Below are 13,012 nucleotides of genomic sequence, written 5' to 3' on the forward strand. Positions count from 1 at the left end.
GACTTTTAAGACTGGTCTCGATCTATTTCATGCATAATTAATGAATTTACAACTCATTAATGAAATAGAGAGTGCGAATTTGGTTTTGGCTACAAAACATATAGGAATTTAGAATTCCTCTAACAATTGGTCCTTCGAGCCGGATCTAAATACCCGTCTCTGCCATCTGGAGGCCGTACGCCGGAAGAAAAAAAATTGTGCACGTTATTAAAGTCCTGGCCCCGGAATGGAGGTTAAAAACAGGCTGGTATACACTACAGACGGCAGATACGGTGACTAGATCAAACGAACAATGCTTTCCCAGTCGGCAGCAGGTAAAGTAGCCTTTATTCTCGATTCTGGGGGGATTTGAGTTCTTTAATTGATGTTCTGAAATTTTCAGAATTCATCAATAATGGGAGCTTTACTATTCCCACAGGGTTTGTATGACCATCATACACTGGGTTTTGTATAACCGATATACACTGAAGCAGGTTCGAAAATAACCTGTGGTAATGTGCACTACCGTAAATAAACTAAACTTAATCATGAGAGGCACACCCGCCCGAGATTAAGACGGGATATTAAATAGGTACTGGGGGATAGGACGGTGATCTTGTACAAATACTGGGCTGGGGAGACGGCAAGAATGCGCAAGATAACTGGATTGGTCATTTGAATTGTGGCAGTATTGATCATTGTTCCGATTCAACTAATACTACGGAAATATCCAAATAAGGAGGAGAGGGAACTTAAATCTAAAGAAATGAGATAAAAGCCAAATCTATAGACAGGATAGTTCCATGCGAGAGGGGAGTCTAACAATTAGTGGCGTGAGATAACGATTATTAGCGTTCTTTAACCTGTTAGTACTCTAGGGGCAGTATTTCATTTTTGGATAAAAAGACGTGCCCGTTTTAAGCGCAATATTTTGTCACGAAAAGATGCTCGAATATGCTTGGAATTGATAGTTTTGGAAAGAAGACAGTCTTACGTTTCCAGAAATGCAAAGATTTTCACTGTGAGTCCCTTAGAACAAATGCTTCGGGCAAAACCAAGATGTATGACCGACCAGGAAATGCACAGGATTTCTGAGGCTACGTTTTCCATGATCGCCTTATATGGCTGTGAATGCGACAGGAATGAACGGACTCTTTCTCTTGTTTCCCCAAGGTCTCTGCAGCATTGTGACGTATTTGTAGGCATATCATTGGAAGATTGACCATAAGAGACTACAATTGCCAAGTGTCCCTCTTGGTGTCTGCGTGGCATTCGGTGCGCAAAAATCAAGTCCCATTATTTTTCCATTCAAATCTCAGAACAAACCAGGCTACAAGGACGGTGCTTTCAATGGAGAGAAATATGACAAACCACCTTCAGGATTGATTCAAACAACGTTTTCCATGTTTCAGTCGATATTATGGAGTTAATTCGGAAAAAAGTTCGACATGTAGGTGACTGAATTTTCGGTTAGTTTCGGTAGCAAAATGCATAGTAACAAAAGGGAACGATGTGTCCTACACAAGAATCTTTCAGGAAAAACTGGACATCTGCTATGTAACTGAGAGTCTCCTCATTGAAACATCTGAAGTTCTTCAAAGGTAAATTATTTTATTTGATTCCTTGGCTGGTTTTTGTGAATATGTTGCGTGCTAAATGCTAACGCTAATGCTAAGCTAGCTATCACCACTCTTACACAAATTAGTGATTTTCTCTGGTTCTAAAGCATATTTTGAAAATCTGAGACGACAGGATTGTTAAGAAAAGGATAAGCTTGAGAACAGGCATATTTATTTCATTTCATTTGCGATTTTTAGAAATCGCTAACGTTGCGTTATGGTAATGAGCTTGAGGCTGTAGTTACGCTACCGCATACGGGTTTGGGCGGACTATGAGGTTAAAAGCCCTGTGACACAACCGGAAAATAAGATATTAACTAGGGCTTTACAAACCCTGGGCTTATAGTTGTAAGGTAAGACCTAATATCTGATTCAAAAGTCAAAGCTATTGATAAGATTTCCATAAAAGAGACACACAAATAGTCAGACAGAAAAGGAAGGATTGTTTAGAAATTCCTCAAAAGAAATGTCGGAAACTAGCGGGAGATTACCGTAATAGGAGAACAAAGAGAATGGAAGGGAGGCGTCCAAAATCTGACTCAGACAAAGAACCTGAATGGAAGCTGATATTACGAATATAGCAAGGAAGGGTTTTAAATTAGGACGATTTTCTGGGAATTCCCGGTGTCGAAGTTTTGGGACTACGGACAATTATAATAATAATGTTGAGAAAAATGGATAAGGTGAGTCAAAAGAAAAATACAAGATGGTTTAATTGTAACGAAATTGGAAATTTCGCCCGGGAGTGTGACACTCCCTGCAAAAGTCGTCAACAAGGTTGTAATTTAACTGTGGGGAAAGTCAGAGGCGACAATCGAATAAGTGAATAACGTATTGGGAATAGAGTTGTAATTAAAATACTAAGTCAAAGACGAGACAGTTACTTAGAGCAAAATGGATTCTAAATGATAACAAAGAGACGATTACGATTTATGCCCATCGAAATGTTTTTATAAAATTAGCGAATTTAGAGATATTGGTTGGGGTGGTAAATTATAATTCAGGATTTGAACAGATGTGATAAATTAGGTTTGGTTAATCGAACAACAATTATTTAAAATTCATTTAAAGTCGCTACGAATTGGGCTGAGGCTTGATGATGACGTCACTAGCGAGGCACTTTTGTCGCCAGGGACTGGGGGTAACGGAGAAAATTGTTTGTCTGTTAGTGTGTGTACTAGTGTTGAGTAACTTTTCAGAAGTTGATTTTTTTTTTTATTACAAAATACATTTTTAATAGTAATTTGAGAGTCGCCAGGATAGTCAGGAAAGATGCTAAAAACTAGGTAGGCATCATAAGATTTGTGGCGTTTGTTTGGATTGAACTAGGCTATGGGAGAGAGAGAGACTAGATGTATGAATCGTAAAACATTGTGGTAATGGATTCTGATGGTTATTGATTCCTGGTTTGATTGTTTATGTAACACCAGTGAATTTGAGCACTGTTTCCATAGTGTGGAACCATGTTAGGATATTTAAAGTTTGAAAAGCAACCTCTATAGAAAAACATAACTGTGTATGTGTCGGGAAGTAAGCTGGGTTGAATTTGGTTATTCAAGCTTTTCCCCTGATACGTAGACATGCGTTACGTAGACATGCGTAACAGGGGCAAGTTGGGATTTGTTTTCTTGAGGAACTAATAGATGTGGACGTGAGTCTCTGAGTAATTTTGCCATCTGAAGCATTATAAGTAGTGAGTTTTCGTATAGTTTGTTTTTAGCTGATAAAAGTGGGTTGTTTATTTGTTTGCTAGTTATGGTCAATTTTGGAGTTTGATTTAATTCAGGTAAACATTGTACACTGGCGTGCTTAAGTAGGATTCTTCATTCCGGGACGGATGGAAGTTATCTAAAATAAGTCAATTAAAGGAGCCATGGGAGAATGCGAATGCATATTTATTAAATATCGGGGATTAAATTACGGATTTCTTACACTGAGAAATGTACGACATTTGTGGCAGAGGGGAAAAAGTAATACAATAATGTTATCGGGTTAATTGTATCTAAGGGTAACATGTTCATTTAAGTAAACATATACATTGACGTTGTTTAAAACTTATGGTCAATGATTTGAGTTAAAGGGGAATCATTAGGTTTAGTTTATAGTTCACTTTTGAGTTTCTGAATCGGAATTAGCATAGGGAATGCTAGTTAGGAGTGTTGTGTTCTTCTGGGAAAATTGATGTTTAAGGTGTCTCAATTTGAGATGTTTCCTGAGATTATAATCTTGGGGAGAATGAGGCCATAAACGACCAAATTAAAACAGGTCTGCAAGTATATACAAATAAAACCATTGTTAGGACTATTTGTTTTAGTGCAAAGGTATTTTAAAGAGGCACGCTCACATATGGAACTTTATGAGTTTTTAGTTTATGAGTTTTAATTATACAAGTGAATTTTTTTATTTTATGACCTATTGATCTTATCGTGACTGTCTTCTGAGGTCTGATCAGCCTCAGGGGAGAGTCATTTGTATAATGAATGTGGTCATATTGAGTTACTAGTTTTAAGGTAAATTCATTATAATGGAGTTCTGGTTGGGGGGTTAGAATTATTGTTTGAACCGCAAATGAGAAAGTGGTTCAGGGGTCTGTTTTACAACATTAGCTGTGAAGTTTTTGAATGGGCTATTAATGATTTGGTATTGTAACAGAGAAAAAGTCATATTTATCATTGAGAATAAATAGGGCAAGATAAAATAGATTAAGCCAATAGGGCAGGGAATTACAGAAAAATAAGTTTAGGGGTGATAAATTACTGAAGATAAGGTATTCCACACTTTGCAACACATATTAAATCCATGTTATTGTCAGATAGAATACTGAGGGTCCCTGAAGGAGAGGGCTTGTTAGTGTAGGAAGGATTTTGATATGGTTAGCATTTATTAGACTTTGTTTGATTATTATAAGTTTTTAAATAGTATTACATTTAACAGGAATATAGGACATCTGTGATGATTTAGGATTATTGGTAGAATTAAGATAGATTGATTAAGGAAATGTAAGGACTTTAGAGAAAAGCCGCTCAGACATGTTTTTTCTAAAATCAATGATTGTAGATAAAGTCAAACAGTTAGAAGCTTAGTGGAATTTGAGAGATATGAGAGAAAAGGGTTATCGGAATATATATATTTAAGAAAATATATAAGAAGCACAGATAGTTTTAAAGTAGATAAGAAACTTGACAGAGTATTGTTACAGGATTGACATGAATGGACGCCCAAGGGAGAATTGGACATGTGGAACATTTAAAAGGGGCTCCTACATGATGATGTTAGACATTAGGATAATTTACTAAATCTTACCTAAGTCATTGTTAAGAGTAGGCAAGGTTGTTACCTGGGCAGAGCCAGGTAACAAAGGGGGGATGGGTAAATTGTGTTCTCGGATAGGATGTGACCTACGGGATAATTAACTAATAATGGGTAAATTGTGTTCACGGATAGGATGTGACCTACGGGATAATTAACTAATAATGGGTAAATTGTGTTCTCGGATAGGATGTGACCTACGAGATAATTAACGAATTAAAAATTTAAAATTGAGCTAATAAACAGAACAAATGAGAAACTGTTTGTTAACCAAACCTGTATGCCCAAGATTTTATGCACTACAGGTGAAGTCACTCAATCCAGTCCCAGAGGCTTGTTGGGGGGACCATACCAAGGACTCCTGGTGACAGCTAGCTGAAAGAGCTACCCGGATTCATATCGCACTGCGGGAGGGTAAGACACCATAACACTGTCGAACAATAACAGAGTTCGAGAGGAGAACTGGAATTAACAGAATTCTGGGGGCCATCTCTCGAATGAAAAATACCTTACCTGTCCTTTCCTCACTGTTGTTGTTCATAGAAGTGAAGATGTGTCTGGCTCTTGCTAAGTGATGTGTTCTCGGGGAGAGGGTGGGGCTTCACATGGAAGCTGTTCGTCTGAGCTGTCTTATCGTGGGTGACATATTCCTGATACAGCACGTCCTACTCGAGTATGCGGAGAGTGGTAATTTGACCCATGGTTTAGACGATGAGGATTTTGTTCCAAAATGAGCATAAGAGATCCCTAGATCTGGGTAGACAGGAAGTTAGAGTAGAGGTTGGGAAGGATCTCTCAATGGAGTGTTATGTAGACCAAAATGGAGTCTCTAACTACATGACAGTCTAGGACTCTGAAGCCATTATGGCATATATCGTTTTAAGACTGGTCTCGATCTATTTCATGCATAATTAATGAATTTACAACTCATTAATGAAATAGAGTGAGTGCGAATTTGGTTTTGGCTACAGAACATATAGGAATTTAGAATTCCTCCAACAAACGTGAGATCAGTTCATGCCGAGGGTGATGGACAGGCTTTAGGAGATGTGCAACGTGAGATCAGTTCATGCTGAGGGTGATGGACAGGCTTTAAGAGATCAAAAGACAGATACTGGTGGACAAGGAGGCATATAAGCAAAGGGTGGAGAGGAGCCTCTCCTCAGGAAACTCAAGGGTGGCCTGGCAAGGAATTAAATCTATGGCTAGTGCCCCCCACAAAGGCAGGGGAAAAACCAGTGCTGACCTTAGCCTCAGGGATGTGTTTTGTCCCCACTCCACCACCCACAGGGATGCGATTTGTCCCCACAGGGATGCGTTTTGTCCCCACAGGGATGCGTTTTGTCCCCACTCCACCACCCACAGGAATGCGTTTTGTCCCCACAGGGATGCGTTTTGTCCCCACAGGGATGCGTTTTGTCCCCACTCCACCACCCACAGGGATGCGTTTTGTCCCCACTCCACCACCCACAGGGATGTGTTTTGTCCCCACTCCACCACCCACAGGGATGCGTTTTGTCCCCACAGGGATGCGATTTTGTCCCCACAGGGATGCATTTTGTCCCCACACCCATAGGGGGATGTCCCCACACGTTTTGTCCCCACTCCCACCCGTTTTGTCCCCACAGGGATGCGTTTTGTCCCCACTCCACCACCCACAGGGATGCGTTTTGTCCCCACAGGGATGCGTCCACCACCCACAGGGATTTGTCCCCACAGGGATGCGTTTGTCCCCACAGGGATGTGTTTTGTCCCCACTCCACCACTCCACCCCCACAGGGATGCGTTTTTGTCCCCACAGGGATGCGTTTTGTCCCCACTCCACCACCCACAGGGATGCGTTTTGTCCCCACAGGGACTCCACCACCCACAGGGATGCGTTTTGTCCCCACAGGGATGCGTTTTGTCCCCACTCCACCACCCACAGGGATGCGTTTTGTCCCCACAGGGATGCGTTTTGTCCCCACTCCACCACCCACAGGGATGCGTTTTGTCCCCACAGGGATGCGTTTTGTCCCCACTCCACCACCCACAGGGATGCGTTTTGTCCTCACTCGTTTTGTCCCCACTCCACACCCACAGGGATGCGTTTTGTCCTCCCCACAGGGATCGTTTTGTCACCACCCACACCCACAGGGATGTGTTTTGTCCCCACTCCACCACCCACAGAGATGCGTTTTGTCCCCACTCCACCACCCACAGGGATGTGTTTTGTCCTCACTCCACCACCCACAGGGATGCGTTTTGTCCCCACTCCACCACCCACAGGGATGCGTTTTGTCCCCACAGGGATGTGTTTTGTCCCCACAGGGATGTGTTTTGTCCCCACAGGGATGTGTTTTGTCCCCACTCCACCACCCACAGGGATGTGTTTTGTCCCCACTCCACCACCCACAGAGATGTGTTTTGTCCCCACTCCACCACCCACAGAGATGTGTTTTGTCCCCACTCCACCACCCACAGGGATGTGTTTTGTCCCCACTCCACCACCCACAGGGATGTGTTTTGTCCCCACTCCACCACCCACCCACACCAGACAGAGTTTTGTCCCCACTCCACCACCCACAGAGATGTGTTTTGTCCCCACTCCACCACCCACAGAAATGTGTTTTGTCCCCACTCCACCACCCACAGGAATGTGTTTTGTCCCCACAGGGATGTGTTTTGTCCCCACTCCACCACCCACAGGGATGCGTTTTGTCCTCACTCCACCACCCACAGGAATGTGTTTTGTCCCCACAGGGATGCGTTTTGTCCCCACAGGGATGCGTTTTGTCCCCACTCCACCACCCACAGGGATGTGTTTTGTCCCCACTCCTGTACATCTTGTACACTAATAGTTGTACTAGTTCCCAGACACCTCGTTAAGTTCTCTGAAGACACCGCCTTTATCAGCATGTTGCATGATGACAAGGAACATCATGGCCCGGTCCTAGATGACTCTGTAGAGTGGTGTGACCAATCACAATTGGTCCTCAATACCAACAAGACCAACGAGATGTACGCTTCCTAAAGCTCCTTACTCCTTACATACTGTTCTATGTCAGCTGTAGTAGTTATAGGCTCTATACTGTTCTATGTCAGCTGTAGTAGTTATAGAACAGTATGTATAGAGCCTATAACTACTACAGCTGACATAGAACAGTATGTATAGAGCCTATAACTACTACAGCTGACATAGAACAGTATGTATAGAGCCTATAACTACTACAGCTGACATAGAACAGTATGTCTAGAGTCTATAACTACTACAGCTGACATAGAACAGTATGTATAGAGCCTTTAACTATAGAGTAGAATTGGGACAACAAACCTAAAACTTTTATGCAGAATCTTTGGTTCTACGAACCATACACTTATTGACCAGCAGCATAGTTTGTGTTGCCTATTGATTAATTGGCCAGGTGGCGAGTTGTTCTTGCTACTAACCCGGTGTGGCTGTTGTGGCTGTGGTTGAGGCTGGCTGCAGCAGTGTGGCTGGAGGAAGAGCTGTTGAAGGCGGCTGAGGCAGGCTGAGCACTGAGTCCCCGCGGGGTGAGGGTCATGCCTGGGATGCGCGGAGAACCGGAGGGGCAATCAAGGGCCGAAGAAGACTGGTCCCGATCCCTCAGGGCTGGGGAGACATGAGAGATGGTTAGAGCACTGCTGGACCCCCTGTAACGCTGCAGTCAGGCTCTACACTGAACCCTGCAGGAAGTGACTGGTGAGGTTGTCTCTGTGCACTCAGCACCCAGACAGACCCCACGAGGGCCCCCTGGACATTGCAGCCCAGACAGACCCCACGAGGGCCCCCTGGACATTGCAGCCCAGACAGACCCCACGAGGGCCCCCTGGACATTGCAGCCCAGACAGACCCCCGAGGGCCCCCTGGACATTGCAGCCCAGACAGACCCCCCTGGACATTGCAGCCCAGACAGACCCCCCTGGACATTGCAGCCCAGACAGACGCCCCTGGACATTGCAGCCCAGACAGACCCCCCTGGACATTGCAGCCCAGACAGACCCCCCTGGACATTGCAGCCCAGACAGACCCCCTGGACATTGCAGCCCAGACAGACCCCCTGGACATTGCAGCCCAGACAGACCCCCTGGACATTGCAGCCCAGACAGAAGAGGGCCCCTGGACATTGCAGCCCAGACAGACCCCTGGAGGGCCCCCTGACATTGCAGCCCAGACAGACCCCCTGGATATTGCAGCCCAGACAGACCCCCTGGACATTGCAGCCCAGACAGACCCCCTGGACATTGCAGCCCAGACAGACCCCCTGGACATTGCAGCCCAGACAGACCCCCCTGGACATTGCAGCCCAGACAGACCCCCCTGGACATTGCAGCCCAGACAGACCACCCTGGACATTGCAGCCCAGACAGACCACCCTGGACATTGCAGCCCAGACAGACCCCACGAGGGCCCCCTGGACATTGCAGGGAGGTCTGGCCCTGTCAACCCCTTTATTAACTGCTACAGTAGTTTCATAGTGTCTGTCTGGTGGAAGAACGGGAGGTGATACTGCTTCAGAAGGGATGATGCTGAAGTCACGGAGACAACACACAGGGATATATATAGCACCGGACTCCTGATCTAATACTCTGGAGACCTCAGACTGGGGCGAAGGTTCACCTTCCAACAGGACAACGACCATAAGCACACACACACAAGATAAACTCAGAAGTGGCTTCGGGACAAGACTCTGAATGTCCTTAAGTGGGCCCAGCCAGTGCCTGGAATTGAACCCGATCTACATACACTCCCCATCCAACCTGACAGAGCTTGAGAGGATCTGCAGAGAAGAATGGGAGAAACTCCACAAATACAGGTGTGCCAAGCTTGTAGCGTCATACACAAGAAGACTCAAGGCTGTAATCGCTGCCAAAGGTGCTTCAACAAAAGTACTGAATAAAGGGTCTGAATACTTATATAAAATGTGATATTTTCGTTTCTTTATTTGTAATAAATGTGCTTTGTCATAATGTGTGTGTAACATTTAATCCATTTTTAGAATAAGGCTGTAACGTAACAAAATGTGGAAAAATACACGAACACCTCCCTGGAGTCTGTCGGCTCAGTCGAACACATGTCAGAGGTTTTTAATAAAAGGCTAGCGCTGGCATTCGAGAATACACCAGAAACGTCAAACTGAACAGAGATTTGTAAACGGGCCAATATGAGAATCTTTGCATTAATGTTAACTTTATAAAACCAGGTGAGTTTCTTACATTTTGTATTTATTTATTTTTTAAACATAAATTCACAATGTTTCATGTCTCCAAAACCAAAACATTTAAATAAAACATATTTGTGATGTTTTGAGATCTGGTGTTTGGGGAAAGATTGTATAAGGTCAAAAGAGCCAAGAGCTCCCACTTGTAGTAAGCCTTAAGTGGAAAGCTGTCCATTCTCCCCTGCCCGGCTGCAACGACTGAGTTCCAGGCGTGGATTCACAATCCTAGTAACCCGTGGCAACCTTTCGGTTACTAGTCCAACGCTCTAACCAATAGGCTACCCTGCCGACGGAGTTCCGGGCGTGGATTCTCAATCCTAGTAACCCGTGGCAACCTTTCGGTTACTAGTCCAACGCTCTAACCAATAGGCTACCCTGCCGACGGAGTTCCGGGCGTGGATTCTCAATCCTAGTAACCCGCGGTGATATCAAAATATTAGCGATTTTAACTGCGCAACGTTCTATTTTCTACCGAGACTGCAAAACAACTCGCATGTTGTAGTGCCCATTCTTTAACCTCTGTGGTGAGAAATGATCTTTTTACCGTCAGTTTGTTTTAAACCATGAGTCTTGTGGTCTGTATTGTCCAATCACAGAGCATACAAGTCATGTGATCATGTGCCAGCACGTGTTCGCCATCAGATCACATGACTTGTCTTTCCTTATACATATCCTCTCCTCCCTTGTACTCTTGCCTTCTCGTTGTCACCCCTCTCTATCCCCCATGTTCCTTCCCTCCTCTCCTACCTTGCATCCATAGGCAAAAACAGGGCTGACCAATCACAGGGCAGCATGGTGGAGGTAAACAAACAGAGGTTATATAACTGTCTCCAACCCATCTCCAGGACCGGTCTATTTCTGGTTGGGATGGAGACAGCCTCCACGCTGCCCTGTTATTAGTCAGTTGAGCCAATCGGTTTGTTGCATATGGATGCCAAGCTGAGGAGGAGTGAGAACGGGGAGATGAGGGAAGTAGAGATGGGAAAAGTACGGGGGGGAGGAGAAGAGAGTATGGGGGGGAGAAAGTATGGGAGAGGGAATGGGGAGAGGAGAAGAGAATTGGGACAGAAGGAGAGGGGAGAGGGAATAGAGAGGGGAGAGAGGGAATGGAGAGGGGAGAGAGGGAATGGAGAGGGGAGAGAGGGAATGGAGAGGGGAGAGAGGGAATGGAGAGGGGGGAGAAGATAATTGGAACAGGAGGAGAGGGGTAATGGGGAGAAGAGAATTGGAACAGGAGGAGAGGGGAGAGGAGAGATCTCTATCAATGACGGGAGATCTTGTTCATGTGATCATTCCAATGTTGTAGCTTTGAAGGGCGAAAAGTTAGCATGTGTGTGTGTTCTTGTTCTAACCTTGTGGGGACCTGAAATCCCAAAAAGACCCCACAAGGAAAGTAAAACAAGTCAAATTCTCCCTCGTGGGGACATTTCCCACATCCCCAGGAGGATAAGGCTATTTTAAGCTTAGGGGTTTAGTTACAAGTAGGGTAAAAATTAAGGTTAGGTTAGGGGTTTTTAGGTCCCCACGAGGATAACAAAAAAAAAGTGTGTGTGTGTGTGTGTATTTTTTCCACTCACCGAGGTTCGGCGACGCTGTTGTGGGGGTCCTATGCAGAGAATCCTTCTATCAGGAGAAAAACATACGTTTCAAGCGGAGAATTATATACAGTGCCTTCAGAGTGTATTCACACCCCTAGACTTTATCTGAATGTTTATGGTTACAGACTGAATTTTAAATGGACTAAATTGAGATTTAGTCCATTTAACAAAATTAATAAAAAATGAAAAAATAAAAAATTATGTCTTGAGTCAATAAGTATTCAACCCCATTGTTGTGGCCTAAATAAATTCAGGAGTAAAAATGAGCTTTTGTTATAAGTTACAATTGTTTTATTTAACTAGGCAAGTCAGTTACGAACAAATTGTTAATTACAATGAAGGCCTCCTGCGGGGACGGGGACTCTGATCTAAAAAAAATAGTGTAATGTGGACTCTCAATAACATTTTAGTGTTTAACACGATTTAGTGTTTATTAGTGTTTAACACGATTTAGTGTTTATTAGTGTTTAACACGATTTTCAAATGACTACATAATCTCTGTACCACAGATAATTGTAAGGTCCCTCAGTCTAGCAGTGAATTTCAAACACAGATTCAACCAAAGACCAGTGAGGTTTTCCAATGCCTCACAAAGAAGGGCACTTATTGGTAGATGGGTAAAAAATATAAAAGAAGCAGACATTGAATACCCCTTTGAGCATGGTGAAGTTATTATTACACTTTGGATGGTGTATCAAAACACCCAGTCACTACGAAGATACAAGCGTCCTTCCTAACTCAGTTGCCGGAGAAGAAGGAAACCACTCAGCAATTTCACCATGAGGCCAATGGTGACTTTAACAGCTATAGAGTTTAATGGCTGTGATAAGAGAAAACTGAGGATGGATCAACAACATTGTAGTTACTCCACAATACTAATCTAATTGACAAAGTGAAAAGAAGGAAGAATACAAATATTCCGTAACATGCATCCTGTTTGCAATAAGGCACTAAAGTAATCCTGCAAAAAAAAAATTTTTACAGAGGTATGTTTGGGGCAAATCCAATTCAACACATTACAGAGTACCACTCCCATATTTTCAAGTATCATGTTATGGGTATGCTTGTAATAGTTAAGGACTGGGGAGTTTTTCAGGATGAAAAATAAACTGAATGGAGCTAAGCACAGGCAAAAATCCTAGAGGAAAACCTGGTTCAGTCTGCTTTCCATCAGACACTGGGAGATGAAGTCACCTTTCAGCAGGACAATAACCTAAACACGAGGCCAAATCTACAATTGCTTACCAAGAACACAGTGAATGTTCCTGAGTGGACAAATTACAGT

General features: G+C 43.7%; 1 protein-coding gene across 5 annotated transcripts in view; it reads right to left on the reverse strand.

The window, feature by feature from the left end:
- Positions 1-13,012, reverse strand: part of arhgef18b (rho/rac guanine nucleotide exchange factor (GEF) 18b) — a 123,982-nt gene that overhangs the window by 66,058 nt on the left and 44,912 nt on the right. For all 5 annotated transcript variants that reach the window (XM_065009297.1, XM_065009296.1, XM_065009295.1 and 2 more), the window contains 2 exons: positions 11,707-11,752; positions 8,337-8,520 (listed from right to left, as the gene is read on the reverse strand). In XM_065009297.1, coding sequence (XP_064865369.1) covers positions 8,337-8,520; positions 11,707-11,752 — 230 coding nt within the window. The remainder of the gene's footprint in view (positions 1-8,336; positions 8,521-11,706; positions 11,753-13,012) is intronic.

The sequence above is a fragment of the Oncorhynchus nerka genome, linkage group LG24, assembly GCF_034236695.1.
Source record: "Oncorhynchus nerka isolate Pitt River linkage group LG24, Oner_Uvic_2.0, whole genome shotgun sequence".
Classification (NCBI taxonomy): Eukaryota; Metazoa; Chordata; class Actinopteri; order Salmoniformes; family Salmonidae; genus Oncorhynchus; species Oncorhynchus nerka.